Source organism: Physeter macrocephalus, chromosome 12 (assembly GCF_002837175.3).
Source record: "Physeter macrocephalus isolate SW-GA chromosome 12, ASM283717v5, whole genome shotgun sequence".
Taxonomy (NCBI): domain Eukaryota; kingdom Metazoa; phylum Chordata; class Mammalia; order Artiodactyla; family Physeteridae; genus Physeter; species Physeter macrocephalus.
Window position 1 is genome coordinate 20240168 of NC_041225.1, and position 26326 is coordinate 20266493.

Sequence of the window (26326 nt, forward strand, 5' to 3'; positions counted from 1 at the left end):
GGCCCAGCCGCTCGGCGGCACGCGGGATCCTCCCGGACCGGGGCACGAACCCGTGTCCCCTGCCTCGGCAGGCGGACTCTCAACCACTGCGCCACCAGGGAAGCCCTGTCATGTCCTTTTACTCTCTTTTCATCTGGAAATGATCTTCAGCCTGTTTTGTGTGTGTGACATTGACATTTTTAAGAAGTACAGGCAATTATTTTATATTGTATCTCTTCATTTGGGTTTGCCAGATATTTCTTCCTGAGTCGGTTGAGGCTGAGCCTTCTTGGCTGGAATACTATGGCAGTGGTTTGCATTCTCCTCAGACAGCACACTCAAGAGACACCTAGCATCCGCGTGTCCCTGCTTGGTGATGTTCATTTTGATCGTTTGGTTAAGACGTCCTCCCATGTTTCCACCACCCAAATACTTTTTTTTTTTCCTTTCGTAATGAATGACTTGTGAGATGTATGCTGTCTTGTTTGAGCCAGAGGGTTTGCACAGTGCTTGGAAGAGGATTTGGAAATATTGGGAGATAAGCAGAATTATTTGGTTTTGTGGCTGTTGGCGTTTATGAGGTTTCAATCTGTTGTTTTCTTACAGTGACACAGACACCTGTCCCAGAATGCAACTCAACCTCACCGTAGTTAAAAAGCATTGGTGTGGTACTTCCAGAAACGGTCAGCCGAATGTTCCAGACGAGTACAAACAGCTTGTGTATGTTGGAAAAGATGACATTCTTATATGTCATCTGAACTTCCCAAACAGTTTTGATTTGGATTCAGTAAAGTGGTATAAGGTAAAAAAATAATTTTCCTATCGATATTTTCCTTCCTCTTCTTTAAAACCTGCTTGTTTTTTTAGTTTAAGTTGTACCTTTTAAAGCAGAACTGGTAAAGAGAGAGATTTGTGTACGTAAGGTTTGTTAGCTAATTGCTGTTGACAATTTAACGCTGTTAATTACTTATTTTTTTAATTCGTAGTTATTAGAGCTTGGTCATAGCTTATTATTGGAATCCACCCCTCCCCCAATTATTCTGACTTTTCGGACTCTCCTTCGTTATTCTTTTTTTTTTTTTTTTTTTTGCGGTATGCGGGCCTCTCACTGTTGTGGCCTCTCCCATCGCGGAGCTCAGGCTCCGGACGCGCAGGCTCAGCGGCCACGGCTCACGGGCCCAGCTGCTCCGCAGCACGTGGGATCTTCCCGGACTGGGGCACGAACCCGCGTGCCCTGCATCGGCAGGTGGACTCTCAACCACTGCACCAACAGGGAAGCCCCCGTTATTCTTTTTAATTAAGATTAATTACGTAGTTTCTTTGAATGGGTAGTACACGCATAGGGTTCAAGAATCGTGAAGTATCAGAAGGCATGCCCCGGAGAGTCCCCTTCCCACTCCTGATTCATATCTGCCCAGGACCGTCTCACCTTCCCTGACATGTGGCTGCTGTTATTGGTTCCTTGCAGGCCTTGCATTATTCTTGTGCAATGCCATACAAGTAAATAAAACTATACCTCCTAGTCCTTTCTTTTTTTATGAAAACAGGGCATCCTATACTCACCTTCCTACACCTTATGTTTGCACCTTCGAACCTTCTCTTTTCTTGACTGCACTGGCAGATAATAATGGAAAAGGCATAATCCTTGGCACAGAGGCGCACAGGCGAGGTATTTAATATCTGAATTAGTTCTCCCCCAGCTCTGCTTGTTAGCGTTTGCCAGTACAACCACCTGGGTCATCAGTACTGTTTGTGGGAAGGTTTTTATTTACTGTTTCAATTTCTTTAATGGCGATAGGATTATACAAATTTCTTATTTATTCTTGAATGGGTTCTTGTAAGATTGTTTTCTAGGAAATTGTTCATTTCATTAAACGTTTCAAATGCTCTGGCATGAAATGGTTTATCATTTCTCTGCTTTTAATGTCTGCTTCTGTAGTAAGGTTCATCTTTTATCCCCGTTACAATATGTTTCTCTCTGTCTCTGTCTCTCTCTCTCATGCATCGGCAGGCGGACTCTCAACCACTGCGCCACCAGGGGAGCCCCTTGATTAGTCTTATAAAAGATTTGTCAGTCAGTTCTATTACTCCTTTCAAAGCACCAATTTTTGCCTTTGGCAGTCCTCTCTGCTATGTATTTCACATTCATTTAGCTTGTTTCTGTTTTCCCCTCTCATAAGGAATGTGTCAATGAATGCCCTTATCTTGTATTTTATTTTATTCTAATTTTTCTTCTTTCCCATTATGGTTTATTACAGAATATTGAATATGGTTCCCTGTGCTCTACAGTAGGACTTTGTTTATCTATTTTATATATGGTCGTTTGTATCTGCTAGTCCCAAACTCCTAATTTATCCCTCCCCTTGCCTCCCCACCCCTCTTTCCCCTTTGGTAACCATAAGTTTGTTTTCTATGTCTGTGAGTCTCTTTCTGTTTTGTAAATAAGTTTGGTTGTATCATGTTTTAGATTCCACATATAAATGATATCATATAATATTTGTCTTTCTCTGTCTTACTTCACTCGGTGTGATAATCTCTAGGTCCATCCATGGTGCTACAAATGGCATTTTTTCATTTTTTTAATGGCTGAGTAGTATTCCATTGTATATATGTACCACATCTTCTTTTTTCATTCACCTGTCGATGGACATTCTTTCAGTGAAATCCTCATGTGGTGAATCAGTTGGAAGGGCTTGAGTATGGTGCCAACGTTGATCATTAGGCTATTTCAGAAATTGAGTTAGGAAGCGGGGATCATCAAGAGAGCGTGTGGGGCTTCCCTGGTGGCGCAGTGGTTGAGAGTCTGCCTGCCGATGCAGGGGACACGGGTTCGAGCCCCGGTCCGGGAAGATCCCACATGCCGCGGAGCAACTAGGCCCGTGAGCCACAACTACTGAGCCTGCGCGTCCGGAGCCTGTGCTCCGCAACAAGAGAGGCCACGACAGCGAGAGGCCCGCGCACCGTGATGAAGAGCGGCCCCCGCTCGCCGCAACTAGAGAAAGCCCTCGCGCAGAGACGAAGACCCAACACAGCCAAAAATAAATAAATAAATAAATAAAATTTAAAAAATAAAATAAAAGAGAGCGTGTGAAGTAAAACGGATAGAGTGAGGGGGAAGGGGAGGGTGAGCTGGGGGAGGGAACTCATTCCTGCTGCCCCCGATTCTCCCTGTCAAGTGGAGGGAGATGTTATGTGGAGAGTGTGAAAGAGCAGACAGGCGAGCAGGTGGGAGAGAGAGTTGAAGGAGATGCGAAGACTTTCTACGGTGAGGACCATGGATTTGTTTCTGTTTGTGTGTTTAGCTCCTGTCGTGCTCATCTGGTTGTAGGGGTGTAGGAGAGGGATGGCAGGATGAACACAGCATGAGGTTTCTCTGGATGAATACACTGGAAGGATGAAGGGTTTCCTTAATCCTTGACTTGAGGACTTAAAAGGGGGTCATTCAAGTGATGGCCACATGAGTCTAGGTTGGACAGGAAAGGAAATGATGCCTGAAGGATACTGGTGATTAGGAGAAATTAGAGGGGTCCAAGGACTGATCCAAGTTAAGATGGAAAAATGGGTTGGATGGCTAGAAAGTTCACCATATCACATGATGGATGTGGAGGGTACAGGCTCCCCATCCATGGGGAGGCTGTTTACACTATAGAGGTTACAAAGCTATTGATAAAAAATGAGAACAAAGCACCCAGAACCACACCCTACGTTTTCCTAACCTATAGCTAAGGTTCTGGATGTGGTACAGTTTCTCCATCTGGCTTCACTGAAAAGCTAAAGTGAGTATGGTGATCTTCTGCTTTTCTACTGGACGTGGGCTTTCTGCCACAGTGTTCCGGGGCCCAGTCTCCAGCTTCGTGGGAGCTGAGAAGCAGTAGGCATGTCTTCTGACTTCTTGTTGGTGTGGCTCCACCAAACGTGCTGGGACTTCACTTGCTGCAGTTGTGTAAGTGGCAGCTCCCGGTCCCTGACTTGCAGGTGGTATATCTCAAAGTCTCGATTCCCAACATCAGGATGGTGGTGGAGAAAGCAGCTCTCACGCAAACTAGTTCTGCAGCGTGCTTCAGCACCTAATATACTGTTTTAAATCCTTTTCTGCTTAAAAGAGCTAGAATTTTTTTTTTTTCGAAACAAATCCAGTCTGGGAGACATGGCCTCATAGAATTGTTTGGAAGAGTAATTGAAATAATCTATCCACTAAGCCCTTAGTTCAGTGTGGGTACATAGTAATTACTTAATAAATAAATACTAGATATTATTACTTAGTTAAAATAAAAGAATGAAACAGGTGGCATAATAAGAAATTATCATCAGAATGGTGTTTTTTTCTAAATTAACAATTTTTTATTATGCTAAAATATGTATAACATAAAATTTAGCATTTCAGTGATTTTTCAATGTACAGCTCTGTGGCATTAAGTACATTCACATTGTTGTACAACCATCACCACCATCCATCTCCAGAACTTTTTTATCTTCCCAGATGGAAACTCTGTACCCACTGAACAATAATGCCTCATTTTCCTCCCTGCCCCCAAACCCCTGGCAACCACCATTCTATTTTTTGTCTCTATGAATTTGACTATTCTAGGAATGTCATATAAGTGGCATCTTACAGTATTTACACTTTTGTGACTGGCTGATTCTACTTAGCTTAATGGCTTCAAGGTTCATCCGTGTTGTAGCATGTGTCAGGCTTTCTTTCCTTTTTAAGGCTGGATAATATTCCATTGTATGTATAGACCACATTTGGTTTATCCATTCATTTTTCAATGGACACAGATTGTTTCCATCATTCGGCTATTGTGAATAATGCTGCTTTAAACATGGGTGTACAAATATCTCTTTGGCCCTTGCTTTCAGTTCTTTTGGATATATTATCAGAAGTGAAATTTCTGGATCATATGGTAATTCTATGTTTAAGTTTCTGAGGGACTGCCATAATGTTCCCTTTTCTCCCTTTCTTCCTTCCTTCCTTCCTTCTTGTCATTCTAATGATAAGAAGTGAGTTTATGTGTTCAGCACTTGTTCTGTACATGGTACATTACTTTCCCAATAATGCTTTCAGTGGTGTGTGTGTGTGTGTTTGTGTGTGCAAGACAGACACACACACGTAAGCTGTCTGGCTATAAAGCCATGGAAGGGACTGTGTCTTATTTATTACTCTCCCCCTAAAGTCTATCGTAGTGTCTTCACTATATTAAAAAAAGAATGAGCTCTTCCTGATTTCAGCTGAAGAGTTTGATTGATGTTTCTTTCATTGATGTTTGAATGATGTCTCCAAGTGACTGTGTCAATATTCAGACAAATCACATTTCACTGTTCTCACCAGACTGGATGAGGCACCAAAGTGTGAGTGCAATGCAGTGAGATTTGTCTGTACAGTGACACAGCGACTTGGAGAAAGTATGTGACCATATGGTGGTTGCTATGCTCAGTATGTCTAAGTTCCTGACATTTCCAGTTTCTATTCATTCCCAGCAGAGATAAGAACGGCATGAGGAGGGAGAACCAGAGCAGTGTGTCCGAGTTCCTGCTCCGGGGGCTCCCCACCCTTCCAGAGCAGCAGGGCTTGCTCTTTGCCCTGTTCCTGGGCATGTACCTGACCACGGTGCTGGGGAACATGTTCACCCTCCTGCCCATCAGGCTGGACTCTCGCCTCCACACCCCCATGTACTTCCTCCTCAGCCACTTGGCCCTCACTGACGTCTCCTTTTCATCTGTCACTGTCCCAAAGATGCTGATGAGCATGCAGGTTCAATGCCAATCTATCACATAGGCAGGGTGCATTTCACAGGTGTATTCTTATATACTTTTCCGTTGTGTTGATAATCTCCTCCTCGCCGTGATGGCATATGACTGGTATGTGGCCATCTGTCACCCTCTCCAGTGCACCACCATCATGATGCAGAGGCTGTGTGTACTGCTGGTGGCTGGCTCCTGGACTCTCTCCTGTGGCAGTGCCCTTCTGCACACCCTCCTGCTGGCCCAGGTGCCCTTCTGTGCTGACAACATTATTCCCCACTTTTTCTGTAGCCTCCCCATCCTACTCAAGCTGTCCTGCTTGGACACCTCTTTCAATGAGTTGGTTATATTCACTGCAAGGGCTGCGGTAGTCATGCTTCCATTGACTGGCATCCTGGTCTCTTATGGCCGCACTGGGGTCTCCATCCTGAAGATCCCTTCTACCAAAGGGATCTGCAAGGCCCTGTCCATCTGTGGCTCCCACCTCTCTGTGGTGTCTCTGTTCTATGGAATGATTATGGCACTGTACTTTTCCTCCTCATCGGGCAATTCCAATGAAAAAGACATGATTGCCTCATCGATGTACACAGTGCTGACTCCCATGCTGAACCCCTTCATCTATAGCCTAAGGAACAGAGACATGAAATTGGCTCTGGGGATTCTTTTCAGAAACAATCAACATTTCGCCAAGTGAGGATCAGCTAGCCATGTTCTTATTTCACCCACTGACCTTGTCAGAAATGTCCTCTTTTTTTTTTTAACAACTTTATTGACGTATAATTGTTCTACAGTGGTGTGTTAGTTTCTGCTGTATAACAAAGTGAATGAGCTATACGTATACATATATCCCCGTATCTCCTCCCTCTTGTGTCTCCCTCCCACCCTCCCTATCCCACCCCTCTAGGTGGTCACAAAGCACCAAGCTGACCTCCCTGTGCTATGTGGCTGCTTCCCACTAGCTAGCTATTTTACATTTGGTAGTGTATATATGTCAGTGCTACTCTCTCACTTCGTCCCAGCTTACCCTTCCCCCTCCCCATGTCCTCAAGTCTATTCTGTATGTCTGCATCTTTATTCCTGTCCTGCCCCTAGGTTCGTCACAACCCTTTTTTTTTTTTTAGATTCCATATATATGTGTTAGCACATGGCATTTGTTTTTCTCTTTCTGATTTACTTCACTCTGTATAACAGACTCTAGGTCCATCCAACTAACTACAAATAACTCAATTTCATTTCTTTTTATGGCTGAGTAATATTCCTTTGCATATATGTGCCATATCTTCTTTATCCATTCATCTGTCGATGGACAGATTGCTTCTATGTCCTGGCTATTGCAAATAGTGCTGCAATGAACATGTGGTACATGACTCTTTTTGAATTATGGTTTTCTCAGGGTATATGCCCAGTAGTGGGATTGTGGGTCATATGGTAGTTCTATTTTTAGTTTTTTAAAGAACTTCCATACTGTTCTCCGTAGTGACTGTATCAATTTACATTCCCACCAACAGTGCAAGAGGGTTCCCTTTTCTCCATACCCTCTCCAGCATTTATTGTTTGTAGATTTTTTGATGATGGCCATTCAGACTGGTGTCAGGTGATACCTCATTGTAGTTTTGATTTGCATTTCTCTAATAGTTAGTGAGGTTGAGCATCCTTTCACGTGTTGGCAATCTGTATATCTTCTTTGGAGAAATGTCTATTTAGGTCTTCTGCCCATTTTTGGATTGGGTTGTTTGTTTTTTTGGTACTGAGCTGCTTGAGCTGCTTGTATATTTTAGAGATTAATCCTTTGTCAGTTGCTTCATTTGCAAATATTTTCTCCCATTCTGAGGGTTGTCCCTTCATCTTTTTTATGGTTTCCTTTGCTGTGCAAAAGCTTTTAAGTTTCATTAGGTCCCATTTGTTTATTTTAGGTTTTATTTCCATTTCTCTAGGAGGTGGGTCAAAAAGGATCTCGCTGTGATTTATGTCATAGAGTGTTCTGCCTATGTTTTCCTCTAAGAGTTTGATAGTGTCTGGCCTTACATTTAGGTCTTTAATGCATTTTGAGTTTATTTTTGTATACAGTGTTAAGAAGTGTTCTAATATCTTTCTTTTACATGTAGCTGTCGAGTTTTCCCAGCACCACTTACTGAAGAGGCTGTCTTTTCTCTATTGTATATTCTTGCCTCCTTTGACAAAGATAAGGTAACCATATGTGCATGGGTTTATATCTGCGCTTTCTGTCCTGTTCCATTGATCTATATTTCTGTTTTTGTGCCAGTACCATACTGTCTTGATTACTGTAGCTTTGTAGTATAGTCTGAAGTCAGGAAGCCTGATTCCTCCAGCTCCGTTTTTCTTTCTCAAGATTGCTTTGGCTATTCAGGGTCTTTTGTGTTTCCATACAAATTGTGAAATTTTTTGTTCTAGTTCTGTAAAAAATGCCAGTGGTAGTTTGATAGGGATTGCATTGAATCTGTAGATTGCTTTGGGTAGTAGAGTCATTTTCACAATGTTGATTCTTCCAATCCAAGAACATGGTATATTTCTCCACCTATTTGTATCATCTTTAATTTCTTTCATCAGTGTCTTATAGTTTTCTGCATACAGGTCTTTTGTCTCCTTAGGTAGGTTTATTCCTAGGTATTTTATTCTTTTTGTTGCAATGGTAAGTGGGAGTGTTTCCTACATTTCTCTTTAAGATTTTTCATTTTTGGTGAAACAGTGACAGTTTTACTTCTTCTTTTTTGATTTGGATTCCTTTTATTTCTTCTTCTTCTTCTCTGATTGCTGTGGCTAAAACGTCCAAAACTCTGTTGAATAACAGTGGTGAGATTGGGCAACCTTTTCTTTTTCCTGATCTTAGAGGAAATGGTTTCAGTTTTTCACCATTGAGAATGATGTTGGCTGTGGGTTTGTCATATATGGCCTTTATTATACTGAGATAGGTTCCCTCTATGCCTACTTTCTAGAGAGTTTTTATTATAAATGGGTGTTGAATTTTGTCGAAAGTTTTTCCTGCATGTACTGAGATGATCATATGGTTTTTATCCTTCAGTTTGTTAATATGGTGTATCACATTGACTGATTTGCGTATATTGAAGAATCTTTGTATTCTTGGGATAGAACCCACTTGATCATGGTGTATGACCCTTTTAATGTGCTAGTATTTTGTTGAGGATTTTTGCATCTGTGTTCATCAGTGATTTTGGCCTGTAGTTTTCTTTTTTGTGTGTGTGACATCTTTGTCTGGTTTTGGTATCAGGGTGGTGGTGGCCTCATAGAATGAGTTTGGGAGTGTTCCTTCCTCTGTTATATTTTGGAAGAGTTTGAGAAAGGTAGGTGTTAGCTCTTCTTTAAATGTTTGGTAGAATTCTCCTGTGAAGCCATCTGGTCCAGGGCTTTTGTTTGTTAGAAGATTTTCAATCAGAGTTTCAATTTTAATGCTTGCGATTGGTCTGTTCATATTTTCTATTTCTTAGTGGTTCAGACTCAGAAAGTTGTACATTTCTAAGAATTTGTCTATTTCTTCCAGTTTGTCCATTTTACTAGCATATAGTTGCTTGTAGTAATCTTTCATGATCCTTTGTGTTTCTGCAGTGTCAGTTGTTGCTTGTCCTTTTTCATTTCTAATTCTATTGACTTGAGTCTTCTCCTTTTTTCTTTATGAGTCTGGCTAATGGTTTATTAATTTTGTTTATCTTCTCAAAGAACCAGATTTTAGTTTTATTGATCTTTGCAACTGTTTCCTCCATTTCTTTTTCATTTATTTCTGATCTGATCTTTATGATTTCTTTCCTTCTGCTAACCTTGGGTATTTTTTGTTCTTCTTTCTCTAATTGCTTTAGGTGTAAGGTTAGGTTGTTTATTTGAGATTTTTCTTATTTCTTGAGGTAGCATTGTATTGCTATAACCTTCCCTTTTGGAACTGCTTTTGCTGCACCCCATAGGTTTTCGGTCATCGTGTTTTCATTGTCATTTGTTTCTAGGTATTTTTTGGTTTCCTCTTTGATTTCTTCAGTGATCTCTTAGTTATTTAGTCGTGTATTGTTTAGCCTCCATGTGTTTGTATTTTTTACAGTTTTTTTCCTGTGATCGATATCTAGTCTCATAGCTTTGTGGTCGGAAAAGATGTTTGATATGATTTCAATTTTCTTAAATTTACCAAGGCCTGATTTGTGACCCAAGATATGATCTATCCTTTGTATTGTTTAGCCTCCATGTGTTTGTATTTTTTACAGATCTTTTCCTGTAATTGATATCTAGTCTCATAGCGTTGTGGTCAGAAAAGATACTTGATATGATTTCAATTTTCTTAAATTTGCCAAGGCTAGATTTGTGACCCAATATATGATCTATCCTGGAGAATGTTCCATGAGCACTTGAGAAAAATGTGTATTCTTTTGTTTTTGGATGGAATGTCCTATAAATATCAATTAAGTCCATCTTGTGTAATGTATCATTTAAAGCTTGTGTTTCCTTATTTATTTTCATTTTGGATGATCTGTCCATTGGTGAAAGTGGGGTGTTGAAGTCCCCTACTATGATTGTGTTGCTGTTGATTTCTTCTTTTATGGCTGTTAGTATTTGCCTTATGTATTGATGTGGTTCTGTGTTGGGTGCATAAATATTTACAATTGTTATATCTTCTTCTTGGATTGATCCCTTGATCATTATGTAGTGTCCTTCTTTGTCTCTTGTAATAGTCTTTATTTTAAAGTCTATTTTGTCTGATATGAAAATTGCTACTCCAGCTTTCTTTTGATTTCCATTTGCATGGAATATCTTTTTCCATCCCCTCACTTTCAGTCTGTATGTGTCCCTAGGTCTGAAGTGGGTCTCTTGCAGAGAGGATATATATGGGTCTTGTTTTTGTATCCATTCAGACAGTATGTCTTCTGGTTGGAGCATTTAATCCATTTATACTTAAGGTAATTATCAGTGTGTATGTTCTTATTACCATTTTCTTAATTGTTTTGGGTTTGTTATTGTAGGTCTTTTCTTTCTCTTGTGTTTCCTGCCTAGAGAAGTTCCTTTAGCATTTGTTGTAAAGCTGGTTTGGTGGTGTTGAATTCTCTTAACTTTTGCTTGTCTGTAAAGGTTTTAATTTCTCCATCAAATCTGAATGAGATTCTTGCTGGTTAGAATAATCTTGGTTGTAGGTTTTTCCCTTTCATCACTTTAAATATGTCTGCCACCCCCTTCTGGCTTGCAGAGTTTCTGCTGAAAGATCAGCTATTAACCTATGGGGATTCCCACCACAGCAGCTGAGGCCTGACACCAGGCCGGAACACCAAGACCCTGTCAGCCATACAGCTCAGAAGAAAAGTGAGACAAAAAGAAAGAAAAAAATAAATAAATGAAAAACTTATTAAAATTAAAAAAAATTTTTTTAATAATAATAATAATAAAGAAGAGAGCCACCAAACCAATAAACAAATCCACCAATTGATAACAAGGGCTAAAAACTAAACTAAGATAAACATAAAAATCAGAAACAAATCAGTCACAGATAGTTAAACTCAAGCATACAGTTGCCCCCAAAGACCACTGCCTCAATTTTGGGATGATTCGTTGTTTATTCAGGTGTTCCACAGATGCAGGGTACATCAAGTTGATTGTGGAGATTTAATCCGCTGCTCCTGTGGCTGGACAGAGAAATTTCCTTTTCTCTTCTTTGTTCGCACAGCTTCTAGGGTTCAGCTTCGGTCTTGGCCCCATCTCTGTGTGTAGGTCACCCTCAGGCATCTGTTCCTGCCCAGACAGGATGGAGTTAAAGCAGCAGCTGATTAGGGAGCTCTTGCTCACTCAGACCAGGGAGAAGGGAGGGGTAAGGTAGTTATAATTGGAATGCAGGGCGAGCCTGCAGCGGCAGAGGCCAGCATAATGTTGCAACAGCCTGAGTCCACCGTGTGTGTTCTCCTGGGGTACTTGTCCCTGGATCACGGAACCCTGGCAGTGGTGGGCTACACAGGCTCCCAGGAGGGTGGTGGTGTGGATAGTGACCTGTGCTTGCACACAGGATTGTTGGTGGCTGCAGCAGCAGCCTTAGCATCTCATGTCCGTCTCTGGTGTCCGTGCTGATAACCGCGGCTCACGCCCATCTCTGGAGCTCGTTTAGGCAGTGCTCTGCTTTCTGTGGGCAGCGGGGAAGGAATCCCCTCTCCTCAAACACCCCAAAACAATGGTCTCTCACCTCTTAGCAGTTCCAGACTTTTTTCCGGCCTCCCTCCCAGCTAGCTGTGGTGCACTAGCCCCCTTCAGGCTGTGTTCACGCAGCCAACCCCAGTCCTCTCCCTGGGATCTGACCTCTGAAGCACAAGACTCAGCTCCCAGCCCCCACCCACCCCGGGGGGTGAGCAGACAAGCCTCTCAGGCTGGTGAGTGCTGGTTGCCACCAGTCCTCTGTGTGGGAATCTCTCCGCTTTGCCCTCTGCACCCCTATTGCTACACTCTCCTCTGTGGCTCCGAAGCTTCCCTCCCGCCACCACCCCCCCGTCTCCGCCAATGAAGGGGCTTCCTAGTGTGTGGAAACTTTTCCTCCTTCACAGCTCCCTCTCCAAGGGGCAGGTCCCGTCCCTATTCTTTTGTCGCTGTTTTCTTTTCTCTTTTACCCTACCCAAGCATGTGGGGATTTTCTTGCCTTTTTGGAAATCTGAGGTCTTCTGCCAGCATTCAGTAGTTGTTCTGTAGGAGTTGTTCCACATGTAGATGTATTTTTGATGTATTTGTGGGGAGGAAGGTGATTTCCATGTCTTACTCCTCCACCATCTTGAAGGTCCCCCCCAGAATGATAGATTTTTATTTTTAAGAATTTAGAGACAGAGTAGTTCTGGATAATGACAAAATCTGGCTTGTGGCAGGGAGAATTGAAGACTCATAGGAGTAGAGGTAGTCCTTGAGATTGAAGGTGTTCCAGAGGAGAAGGTTCAGGTGTTAGAACATCCATGTTCATAGACTCTGAAGTATCCACATTTGGAAAAGCAGGAATGTCTCCTTTTTTTTTTCAGTTCCAAATTACTCCTCAATACAACGGTTTCTGCCCCACCACCATACTGGATCTATAGTTGCTGAGTTACTACTGGCTTCCCAGCTGCCAAATCTAGCATTCATTTCCAATCCTCATCCTGATCTTGATCTCTTGTGGTGTCCATCACTGCTGGATATGCCCATGAGCTGAGAGCTTCCTCTTCTCTCCCTTCTGAAACTTACTCATTCTTTATCTCCCCACTCCCTAGCTTTTCCGTAGTAATCATTACTGTGTTCTCATTCTCTGTGTTTGGGTCTTAGATTTTAGGGGTTCCCAGTTTCAGCCATGGTCATCTTCAGTTCTTGCTTTGATTGCATTCAGGTGGAAGGCTCATAGGATCATTGCACACAGATGGCTCCCAAGTCTCCTTTCTCCCATCTCCAGATACTTCATCCAACAACCTAATGTACATTCCATGTAGACATTCCCATCACACAACTCACCAGATTCACCATGTCTAGAGCCACTTTTTTATCTTAACCTCAAATCTGATCATTCTTCTGTATTTTCTTTGCATTCCATCACCTATCTAAGGACACTTTTGCATCCCTAAGCTGAGACCATACCGGTCCTGTTCCCTCTCCATAGTCCAAATTTGTCACTAAGGCTGTGAATTAGAACTGCTTAAAATCACTGTTTTTTGTTCCCTTCTGGTTATCCCCAGTGAACTGCCTTAGTTCATGTTCTAGTCAGCCTTAGTGTATGGAAATAACTTCTTAAATTGTTCCCTAGTCGTTAGGATTGCCCCATTTTAATCCTTTCCCACACAGCAACCAGACAGATTGTGCTCAAAGGCAAATATGCACACCTTGGTCCCTTGCACAGACAGCTTCAGGTGCTTCTCCCCTTTTCATGGTTTTCTATGATTGGGCTCCTGACTCTCTCACCAGTTTCACCTTCATCACTCTCCTATGACCACTACAGCTTAGCCAGGATGCTCTCGTCTATTTTGCACCTGTGAACCTTTCTACATGCTGGGGCAGAATTGTTCTTCTTGGTGCTAGAAAGACAAAAATTTTCAAATGTTGGCTGCTAATATTACTAATTAAAATCTTATTAGTGAGATATCACCACTCATTTTTAACTAAAAATCAAAGCCTCCTGAGAATTAAAACTCTAAAATAATGCAGCGGATTACAATAGAGACAGTTCTAGTTACTGAAAAAGGACAGAAGGGCTCTTCAGCTGTCCAGGCTAAACTTTAATATGATTAAATATTTGTATGTCTTGAATGAGTCAATCAGAAAGGGGACTGATCAAGATCAGAGCATAGAAATGGAGTCCCAGAGATTGAGCCCACCCAAGCCCCACCCAGGAACGAGGTTTCCATAATCCAAACGCTCACACTTTTTGTTTGTCCCTATTCTAAAGAAGGCAACATCACTCATATTATCAGCATCTGAGTCTTACTAGTAATTCCCATTCTACTCAGTAAGCAATTATCTGATTATAATTTGATTTCCCCTATAGGGTGTTTACAGAAAAAATAATATAAGACTTCTAGAAAGTTATTGTTCACATGATAAATAAATAAACAAATGTTCATTTTGGAATTATTGAGTTTCACCTTCCACGATGGATGCATTCACACTGTTCCAATGGTGGAGAGTGAGTTCTGACCATGGTTGACTCAGTGAGGAGAGACCTCAAAACTTGAACGATTACATCTTTATATAATTAGGGGTTGTATGTTTGTCTTCTCTACATAAGGATTGTGAGCTTTCTGAGGAGAGGGACTGCATCTTATTCCTGCATGACCAGGGCCTCTCACAATGCTAGCAAAGAGCAAGAAAAATATTTGAATGAATAAATGGACTCAATTATCCCAGATGTTATTTTGTAGATTGGCACTTCCTGAAGAAACGGGAAAAGGTTTGAGAAAGAGTTCAGGAGTGGGCCTCTGAGATGGAAAAAACGATTCACGTGAGAATGTGAGCTTATGACAGGACAGATGAATGGTGAGGCTTGCCCTCTGGGTGGAAACTGAGGAAAACAATGAGAAAGGCCTTCCTGAGACTAACCAGCCTTCAAGTTGGTTTTGTGTGAGGCTGTTTCCTTGTTGATGCAGTGGAAGCCTGGGTGACTTAAGAATTGACATGATATCTGCTCCCCTTAACCTCGCCACGTACTTTGACTATTGCTCAGGCCTCCAGATAGAAGGTTGGTGAAGAGTTATTTTGGACCTCGGCAAAGTCCAACCCCTGATAGGTGGAGAAGGTGTGATTGGACCTGTAACACAGAGGACGCAGTCCTTATTCACCTGGGCTTGCAGTCTTGCAAAGGGGCTTGGTGCCATTAGGCAGTGGTCCATTGAGAGACGTGGAGGACCTTCCTGCCTGTTCACATCCTCCTACCAAACTCCTTTATGGACCAGGTCCAATCCTTCTCCATAAAGTCTTCCTTCCAGCCTACATAGGCCTCTCTCCTCTCAACTCCCAGTAGACCTCATATTTATAACTCTCACTGTAACCTGTAGAATATTCTTTATCAGTTTTCTGGGGAGATATATGTATATCTTATATAAATATACATATGTCTTCAATTAGATTGTAAATTACCTAAGGTCTAGAGATCACATAAGTTTCTTGTCTCCCCATGGTTCATAGAATGGTGCTAACTAGGAATGTAACTGATACCCCAAAATACTCTTTGAAATGAAAAATATATTTTTTAAATTTAGGACTGTAAAGAGATTGAAGGAGAACGATTTATTTCTCAGAGAAGAAAGCTTTTAGTGAAGAATGTCTCAGTAGAGGATGGAGGGAACTACGCGTGTCAAGCCAGGCTCACATATGCAAAGAAGCAGCACACTGTTTTAAATAGCATTTCTGTGAACATCAGTAAGTACACTCTTACCCATCACCTTGACTGCCTCTTGGCTTTGCCTGAGAGGTTGGCTTTGGGCAGAAGGGATTCCCGATCTTGATTTTCCTGAGGGTTAGCAGTCCCTCAAACACGTCATTATTAGAATCAGATGGTAGGAAGACTGGGGTGAAAGGGCATGGGCTGTTTAGTTTTCTCATCTGAAAAAAAGGAAGACTCAAAATTGTTGGTTTATTCGTGAAAATTAAATGAGATCATGTCTATGGAGTAGCACCCAGGGTGCCTGGCGAAGTATAGGTATTCAGTAAAGAGCAGACATGAATACCTCAATGATCTTATGCTCTAGTCTTACATGGGTGGCTGAGGGAATTCTTTATAAGATGGAATTTCAAAGGCAAAATGAAGAATACCTTAAGAGATCATTGAGTCCAATAATCTATATTTTATGTCATTGCAATAAATGTTTATTTATAATCTAGTATATGCCAAAAATTGTTAAAACCTATAATTTAAAAATTTAAAAAAATTCTTTCTTTTATTGAGAAGCTCTCAGCCTGATTGTAGTGGTGCTAGAAATGTAAATGGATCATCTTAACATTATGTGGTAAGGAGAGTGTTATAGACAGTGTCCAGGGGAGCAGGAAAAAAATCAGAAGTAGCTGCATGGGTGGCAAGTGAATAAATGGTCTTGGAAGCTTTCCAAGAGGAAATGTCTTCTCAGCTGAATTTTGAAGGATGAGCAAGATTTACAGAAGTAAAGAAGAGGGAGGAGGGGCAGAGAGAAGTGTCTAAGGCAAAGCATGGAAGTGTCTAACATGATAGTTTATGTTGGATCTAAAAGTAATTTTGTTAGAGCATAAAAAACTGTGAGCTGAGGAGTGGTGGGAACTGAAGTCATGGAGTTAAACAGGGGAAGGGTCAAGGGGGCTGGTTATACGCAGGTTTTACCATGAAACGCTGAAGAGCCCTTGGATGCGTGTAAATGCAGAGCCACGAGGCTGCATTTGTGATGGATGAGATCAGTCCTAAGATGGTTTGAGCAGGAGTTGAAGGGGGTCTTGAGGCCTGGAGACCACTTAGGAGGCTGCTGCAACATCTGGATGTAACCATCTGAACTTCGCTGGAAGTGGTAGGAGATACTTCTTCACTCAGTAATTTAGTGACCCTTTACTGAGTGCCCATCAAGGTCAGGTCCTGTGCTGGGCAGGGAGAACATGATGGTGAGGAAAACAGCCATGACCACTGCTTGGATGGAGCTTTGAAGTCTGAGCAGAAAGGAGAGGCAGAGATTAATCAGATAATTCACAAATGAGATGTATAATTGCCAAGGAGATTAATGCAGTGACAGAAAGGAAAATATGAGATCAAACAGACAAGGACCTGTAGAGAAGGAAGTGGGTCAGGGAAAGCTTCCCAATAATAGTGATACTGATGGTCAGGAAGCATTAACTGATGAAACGAGTGAGATTTTTCTAGACTGAGGGGGCAGCCAAAGTGAAGGCCCTACAAACAAGTCAGACCATGGTATGTCTGAAGGATGGGAAGTAGGTACTTTGGTGGGTTGATGCTGAATAAGGGAGATCACAGTCGGTAAAGAGGTTGGAGAAGCAGTCAGGGGCCAACATTAGGTAGGAACATTCAGTCCAAGGTGGAGAGCATGGATTTTCTCCTAAGAACAATGGGAAGCAGCCAGAGCAGTTGAGAGCAGGAGAGTAGCATGGTGTAACATGTTTCTGAGAGCTCACTGTGGCCACAGAACGATCCCTATAGATAAGAATGGCAGTTAGGAGGCAGGTGCAGAATGCAGGTGAGACATCAGGTAGGCGCAGAAATGCAGGTGAGACATCAGGTAGGCACAGTCATCATGGTAGCACTGAAGAAGGAGAGAGGTGGATGGACTCCAGGCATTCTAGGAGGTAAAATCCACAGGTCTTGGTGTCAGATTGAATGTGGGGTGAGGGATGTGGCAAGATCCAGGAAGCTAGGCCTTTTGGATGGTGATACTATTCAAGGAAAAAAGATAACTCTGGAGGAAAACTGGATTTAAGAGTGAGATCATGAGTTTGGTCATGGGTGAGCTGAGTACTTGGTGACTTGAGATGTCAAGTAGGTCATGGCCTATATGGGTTTGGAGCTTAGAGTTACACCTTGCAAAGTCATTGAACTTTAGATGGTAATTGAAGAGGTGGATGTGAATGAGAGTGCCTAGGGAAAGAGTCGAGAGTAGAAAATAGGGTTTAGGTGTAAAGAAAGAGGCACAGACTGAGAAATGCTAAGAGGTAAAATTAGTTGGCTGGGTGATGATCATATGAAGAGGGTGGGAGGAAAGCTGTTACTTAGAATGACGTCTAGATTTTCTATGTGTGTGATTGAGTGGGAGGTGGTATATTAACTGGCTGGTGATGACTTCTGTTTGGGACATACAGTAAGTCCCCTACATAAGAACAAGTTCCATCCCAAGAGCATGTTTGTAGGTCCAACAAAGTTAGCTTAGGTACCCAACTAACACAATCGGCTATATAGTACTGTACCGTAATAGGTTTATAATAATTTTCACAAAAATAATACATAAAAAACAAACACACAAAATAAAGAAAACATTTTTAATCTTACAGTACAGTACCTTGAAAAGTACAGTTGTACAGTACGAGAGCTGGCATACAGGGGCTGGCATTGAGTGAACAGGCAAGTACCAGCTACATCACCGCTGCTTTTACACTTGCTTCTGGATATCCTGGGCTTGAAATAAAGATACTGTACTGTACAGTACTGTACAGTATACAGTAAAGTACTGTACAGTAAAGTACACAAAAGCACAACCACTTGTAGAGGATGAACACATGTGACAGTGTATGCCAGACACATGAACTAACTTATGTGGACACGCAAATGCCAGTTTTAGCATCTTTGAAAGTTCACAACTTGAAGGTTTGTATGTAGAGGACTTAATGTACTGAATTTGAATAGTTTGTAGAATGTGCAAATATGATTGCCATCATAAAGGACATATGGTTTTGCATTTTTATAGCTTCCCTCTTGTAACTTTTTCACCTCGCACCCCAAATAGAGAGGAGGAATGTGGGATTCAGAGGGTGATTGCTAAATATTGGTAGACAAATGGGGGAGGGAAGGCGTGGAGAAAGACAAAGGGGTGGGGAGTCAATGCAAGGAAGGCACTTATAAAGTGGGGGAGAGGGGTGAAAAAGCTGAAGAATAAGGAAGGTCTGCGAAGAATATGGAATAGCAGGGTTGGAGGATGGAGGAGTGGAACCGAGGACAGACCATTAGGGTCACTGTTTCTTTCTGTCTAGGACCCAGGCCAGAGCTTTGCTTATCACCACTGCTTAAGACGTGTACTGGATGACTAGGCAATGAGAATTTGTTACACAATCTCATCAGTTTATATTTATGTCAAATATATAATGATGATGTGAACTCTCTTAGTAGCCCAGTTTTTAGATTTTCCCCTTAGCAATTCAATTATTTCTGGTTGAAAAATATGCACTTATGGAGTGATATTTTGTGACATCATGAGTTTTGTTTTTTCTTGACCAATGTTTATTGAAGGTCTGCTCAGTACCATGTTTTCTTTATGTTATTATTGAATTCAAGTAGTTGGGAATGTTTCTAATACAATTTCATGTGGGTATGATTTCTTAGCAGGAAAAGTGGGAAATGGAAGAAGAATCCCTAAGATCATTTATCCAAAAAATAATACAATTGAAGTAAAACTTGGTGAGTAAACTTATTGAAGCCACTGAACTCACTAAGGGCAGAAATCAGTAAGTCCACACATCCTTGTGAACGTTTTTGAATTTCAAGAATGAAGACAAATCCCATACAGGTGTATCCAGTTTCCAGCTTTGGATATACCTGAGTTCATCAGGAGAGGTATCAAAATAAAAAAATCACAGAGCAGAAGGCTGGGGGGTTGTGCTATGAAAGGTCTGGCTGCGATCACTATGGGTCTAAAATATTACTGTAAATCTGTTCACGCAAAGACAAATCCTTCCTGAAAGACATGATATGTAATATCAAACTACTATTAAGTAATGTTGATCAAGAGTCCTGGGTTATATTATCTCACACTAGGAAGGATATGAAAGGAGTAGGGGAAGTTATCATGTTATTTTCCTTGTTTTATGTAGGAAGGGATCAATAAACACTGCCTCAGTTTGTGATCTAAGTGGAGAAAAAGGGACTCAAATAATTTTTTAAAATTTAAAGGTAATCACTAGTAAGGTAAAAATGTGTCAAGTACCTTCTAAAGAAAAAATAAATTAAACAAAGTTTTTATTAAAAGACAGATACTCAGAACTTCCCTGGTGGTGCAGTGGTTAAGAATCCTCTTGCCAATGCAGGGGACACAGGTTCAATCCCTGGTCTGGGAAGATCCCACATGCCATGGGGCAACTAAGCCCATGTGCCACATCTACTGAGCCTGAGCTCTAGAGCCTGTGAGCCACAACTGCTGAGCCCACGCGGTACAACTACTGAAGCCCACCCGCCTAGAGCCCGTGCTCCACAACAAGAGAAGTCACTGCAATGAGAAGCCCGTGCACCACAACAAAAAATAGCCCCCACTCGCCGCAACTAGAGAAAGCCCGCGTGCAGCAACAAAGAGCCAACACAACCAAAAAATTAAAAAAAATTTTTTTTAAAGGCAGATGTTCAGGTTGAGTCAAATATTAAAATCCAATTGTATGCTCTCCTCAAAATACACAGATCTAAAAATACATGTCCTAGAAGATTAAAAGTCAGTGCATAAGCAAGATATGCATAAGATTTGCATACACTAGCAATACAAAGAAATCAGATTCGCAATATTAATCTTTCAATCTGATATATCTTTCAATGAAAAAAATTAAATGACAAATTGAATCATTTTATATTAATAAAAATTATCCCTCCCCAAATAAAAATGTTTATGTGTCAAATAGCCATGCATCAAAATAAAATATATAAAGCTAAACTCTCAGAATTACAAGGACAATACAATAAGACAGTGCAACAGTTTCAGTTATAGTGGGAGATCTTAATATACTCTGGCTTTGACAAACTTGCACAAACTTGCTAGTCAAATAAGGATCTAAAATACTCTAGTAATATATTAAGAATAATGTGTTTAATGGATAGCACTCATAAACATCTATGAAAATCTCAGAGTCCCAAAAGAGGAAATTATACAGACCACGTGGTATAATCCCCATGTAGGTGATCTAGAAATTTACAGCTAAGGTCAAAACAATGATAAACCCAACAAAAAATAAATCCACTAATTAAAAAAATTAAGCAACAACAAATTTAGCTTCTAATTATTTACTTTCTTGGTTAGATTAAGCCAAAGCCATTGGTACAGAATATTTAGAAAATAATGGCAGAGAGAACATATCAAATTTCATGGAATGTGACCAATGGTGAGTTCTAAACAAGCATGTATCTTTAAATATCATTATTATTAAAGATAAGTGTAGAAAACATTAAAATCCATAATCTAACCATTTAACTCTATAAAAAAGAGCAGCTAAACACCTCCATGGAGGGAAAAGATAGGAGTAAAAAATTATAAAGTTATTATAAGGAAAACAACCAACAAATAGAATTGATAAATTCCAGAGTTGGTTCTGGGATAGAAGGGTTGGGGCAGGGGTGGGGTGGAATAGAAAAAGAAGATAGAGGAACCTCCAGCAAATCTAATCCCCCCAATGCAGAGAAACTCAAACATTAAAGACAGAAATGAGAAAGCTTACAAAGCAACACATGGAAAGGAGATGAAATCTACTCAATACTTAAAAGGCTCTGGACCCACATGTTTCAAGGAGAGTTCTTTAGTTCTTTTGAACTTTCAAAGAAATAATAATGCCCATAATAAAAGATAGTTGTCTACATATCACTCACCATGTGAATACCCTAGTAGATTTCATAAACACCTAGAAAGGATAAACATACCTGTTATTAACTCTCTTAATTAACTTTGTTCCCCTCTCCTGTCTTTGAAAATTCTAGCCATTGTGTTTAGATAATTAGAAAGAAAATATAAGCCATGAGAGAGGAAGATAATCATATAACTATTAAATAAATTTAAAATCTTCCCACAAACAAAATTCCAGATTCAGTTGGTTTTACTGGTGAATTCTACAAAACATTTAATAAAGACATAACATCAATTTTCAACAAATTGTTTCAGAGAGAAGTAAAAGAGGAAATAGTCCTTATCTCATTTTATAAGGTCAGGAAAACCTTGACACCCAAACCCAACAAGGACATTATTAATTTTTTTAAAATTTATTTTTGGTTGCATTGGGTCTTCATTGCTGTGCATGGGCTTTCTCTAGTTGCGGCGAGCTGGCGCTGCTCTTCACTGTGATGCATGGGCTTCTCATTGTGGTGGCTTCTCTTGTGGTGGAGCACGAGCTCTAGGCATTCGGGGTTCAGTAGTTGTAGCGCACGGGCTCAGTAGTTGTGGCTCACGGGCTGTAGAACGCAGGCTCAGTAGTTGTGGTGCATGGGCTTAGTTTCTCTGTGGCATGTGGGATCTTCCTAGACCAGGGATCGAACCTGTGTCCCCTGCATTGGCAGGTGGATTCTCAACCACTGTGCTACCTGGGAAGTCCAGGACATTATTACAAAGGAAAATTTCAGTCCAACTCTCATTCATAAACACAGATGAAAAATGTAAAGCAAATTGCTAGCAAATTTATTTTAACAACATACATAAAGGACTAAATTGGGGTTATACGGAGCAATACAAAGTTGTTTCATATTAGATAATTCATTCTTTTATTTTGCATAAACAAACTAAAGGAGAAAAATAATACACTTACCTTATAGATACAGAAAAGTCATTTAGAAAACTTGAACTAGGAATTTATTATTTTTAAAAAAACCAACTCTTTTATTAAGAATAGAAGGGAATGTCCTTAATCTGATTTTTTAAAATCTATTTTAAAAACCTATAGAAACAACACACTCAAGACTGAATTATTGAACACTTTTTCTTTGTTTTGAGGAAGAAGACAGTCAAAATCTTAACAGATTTTGGTTTTTGTAGAATATGATATATTGATTATGACATTGGTATGAAAACTCAAAGATTGAATAATAGTTAAGACACTTTCAATGAAGAAGAACTGAATGGAAGGATGAGTGACACCAGATTTCAAGATTTGCTAAAAAGCTATGGTAATTTAGACACTCTAGTCCTGGTATGAGGATCGACAATAGAACAGAATTGAAGGCCCAGAAATAGATCCATGCATGCAAAGCACTTGGTTTTGACAAAGCTGACACTACAGAGGAATAGGGAAAGTGCAGTCTTCTCAATAAATGGTCCTAGACAATTAGATGTAATATAGAATAAAACGAAACTTTCCCCCTTTCTCGTGCCTTTTATAAAAATAATTTCAAGTGAATTGTAGACCTAAATATGAAAGTCAAAACCATACATTTCTAGAAAAATACCTTTATGATTTGGGGTCAGGAAAGATTAAAAAATAAAGAACATACAAATTACTAGTATTGAAGGAAAAAATTGGTAAGTGAGGCTACATTAGAAATAAGAACTGTTTATTCAGAGAGTGGAAAGGCAAGCCACAGAGTAGGAGAAGATACTTGAAATAAGTGAGCAAAGGTCTCGTATGCAGGATCTAGCCCAAGCTCCTCCAAAATAATGAGGAGAAGGCCACCTGGTAGGAGGACAGACAAACCACTTGGACAGACAGCTCAAGTAGAGGATATCAACACAGCCAATAAAAAGGTTAAAAAGGTGCTCAATCAGGTGCAATCTAGGGAGATGTAACTTAAATTCACTAGGTGATATCAGGACACATACATAAAGATGGCTAAAGTAAATAGACTGACAATCCCAGGCATCATGGAGTCTGCAGTAACAGGAACTCTCACACTGCTGGTGGAAGTGTCAGGTGGTACAACTAGTAGAAAACAGCTTGGCATGTCATTTCAAGTTGGAGCTAGGCATAATCTATGATCTCCCAATTTTACTGGTAGATAATTCTGTATACTCATCATGTACACGGGTGTGTATACATGAGGTATATACACATGTGACCTGGGAGACATGCAGAAGAGAAGAGAGTTCAAATAGGCCATAGGCATAGGAGGTAAATAATAGAAACCATGCCAGTGCATATATAGCAACAGTAAGAGAAATGAATAAGAACTAGTATGTTGGAGACCTTCAAGATGGTGGTGGCGTAAGATGTGGAGATCACCTTCCTCCCCACAAATACATCAAAAATACATCTATGTGTGGAACAACTCCTACAGAACACCTACTGAACGCTGGCAGAAGACCTCAGACTTCCAGAAAAGCAAGAAAATCACCACATACATGGGTAGGGCAAAAGAAAAAAGAAAAGGAAGAGACAAAAGAATAGGGGTGGAGGGAGCTGTGAGGGAGGAAAAGTTTCCACACACTAGGAAGCCCCCTCACGGGCGGGGATGGGGTGGGGAGCTTCAGATCCATGGAGGACAGCACAGCAACAGGGGTGCAGAGGGCAAAGCAGAGAGATTCCTACACAGAGGATCAGTGCCAACCAGCACTCACCAGCCTGAGAGGCTTTTCTGCTCACCCGCCGGGGCGGGCGGGGGCAGGGAGCTGAGGCTCGGGCTTCAAAGGTCAGATCCCCAGGGAGAGGACTGGGGTTGGCTGTGTTCACACAGCCAGAAGTGGGCTAGCGTGCCACAGATAGCCGGGAGGGAGTCCGGGAAAAAGTCTGGACTTGCCGGAGAGGCAAGAGACCATTGTTTCCCGGTGCATGAGGAGAGGGGCTTCCTGCTCCGTGAGCCTGCAGACAGCAAAGCACTGCCTAAGGGAACTCCAGAGATGAGCATGAACCGCAGCTATCATCTTGGATGACAGAGACGGGCGCAGACAGCTACCTCTGCCACCATGCCATCAAGAGTCCCGTGTGCAAGCACAGGTCACTACCCACACCCTCACAGGAGCCTATGCAGCCCGCCACTGCCAGGCTCCTGTGATCCAGGGTCAACTTCCCCAGGAGAACACACGGTGCACCTCAGGCTGTTGCAACATCATGCTGCCCTCTGCCACCGAAGGCACTCCCAGCATCCCAATTGTGACTACCATACCCCTCCCTCTCCCAGGCCTGAGTGAGTAACAGAGCCCTAATCAGCCGCTGCTTTAATCCTGTCCTGTCTGGGCGGGGAACAGATGCCTGAGGGTGACTTACATGCAGAGGCAGGGCCAAAACCAAAGCTGAACCCCAGGAGCTGTGCAAACAAAGAAAAGAAAGGAAGTCTCACTGTGCAGCCTCAGGAGCAGCAGACGAAATCCGCACAATCGGCTTGGTAAACCCTGCATGTGTGGAATACCTGAATAGACAATAAGTGTTCCCAAAATTGAGACGGGGACATTGGGGGCAACTGTGGACTCAGGGTTTGCTTTCTGCATTTGATTTGTTTTTGGTTTTATGTTTATCTTAGTTTAGTTTTTAGTGTTTGTTTTCATCTGTGGGCTTGTTTGTTGGTTTGGTTGCTCTCTTCCTTTTTTTTCCCTCTTTTTCTGAGTGTCTGTCTGTATGTTTCTTTGTGTGATTTTGTCTGTTTAGTTTTGCTCTTACCGTTTGTCTTGGGGTTCTGTCTGTTCGGGTTTTTTTTTTTTTTCTTTTTGTGAGTGTGTGTGTGTGTGTGTGTGTGTGTTTCTGTGATTTTGTCTGTTTAGTTTTGCTTTTATGTTTTGTTTTGGGGTTCTCTCTGTTCTTTTTTCTTTCTTTCTTTCTTTCTTTTTTTTTTTAACCTTCCTTTTCTTCTGTGCTATGCAGCTAGCAGGGTCTTGGTGCTCCGGCTGGGTGTCGGGCCTGCACCTCCGAGGTGGGAGAGCCGTGTCCAGGATGTTGGACAACCAGAGACCACCCAGCCCCATGTAATATTAATTGGTGAGAGCTCTGTCAGAGGTCTGTCTCAACACTAAAACCCAGCTCCATCCAATGGCCAGCAAGCCCCAGTGCTGGAAATCCCATGCCAAACAACTAGCAAGACAGGAACATAACCCCACCCATTAGCAGACAGGCTGCTGAAAGTTATACTAAATTCACAGACAACCCAAAACACACCACCGGACGTGGCCCTGCCCACCAGAAAGAGAAGATTCAGCCCACCCACCAGAACACAGATACCAGTCCCCCCCACAAGAAAGCCTACACAAACCACTGAACCAACCTCAACCACCAGAAACAAGAGGAACTATGAACCTGCAGGCTGTGAAAAGGAGACCCCAAACACAGTAAGTTAAAAAAAACGAGAAGACAGAAAAATATGCAGCAGATGAAGAAGCAAGGTAAAAACCCACCAGACCAAATATATGAAGAGGAAATAGGCAGTCTGCTTGAAAAAGAATTCAGAGTAGTGATACTAAAGATGATTGAAAATCTCAGAAATAAAATGGAGAACATACAAGAAACGTTTAACAAGGAATTAGAAGAACTAAAGAACAAACAGGTAATGATGAACAACACAATAAATGAAAGTAAAAATAGAAGGAATCAACAGGAGAATAACTAAGGCAGAAGTATGGATAAGTGACCTGGAAGACAGAATAGTGGAAATGACTGCTGCAAAGCTGAATAAAGAAAAAAGAATGAAAAGAATTGAGGACAGTCTCAGAGACCTCTGGGGCAACATTAAATGCACCAACATTCGAATTATAGGGGTCCCAGAAGAAGAGAAAAAGAAATGGTCTGAGAAAATATTTGAAGAGATTATAGTTGAAAACTTCCCTAATATGGGAAA

The 26326-nt window shown here is 41.3% G+C and overlaps 2 protein-coding genes across 2 annotated transcripts in view; both read left to right on the forward strand.

Annotated features, from left to right (window-relative positions):
• IL1RL2 (interleukin 1 receptor like 2) overlaps positions 1–26326 on the forward strand; it is a 58331-nt gene that overhangs the window by 4352 nt on the left and 27653 nt on the right. Inside the window, 3 exon segments of the mRNA XM_028497038.1 lie at positions 586–781; positions 15414–15573; positions 19217–19291. Of these exon segments, the coding sequence (XP_028352839.1) occupies positions 586–781; positions 15414–15573; positions 19217–19291 (431 nt within the window).
• Positions 5474–6415, forward strand: LOC112062368 (olfactory receptor 1J4-like). The gene is given in 1 exon segment (XM_024116577.1): positions 5474–6415. A coding segment is annotated over 1 exon segment (942 nt).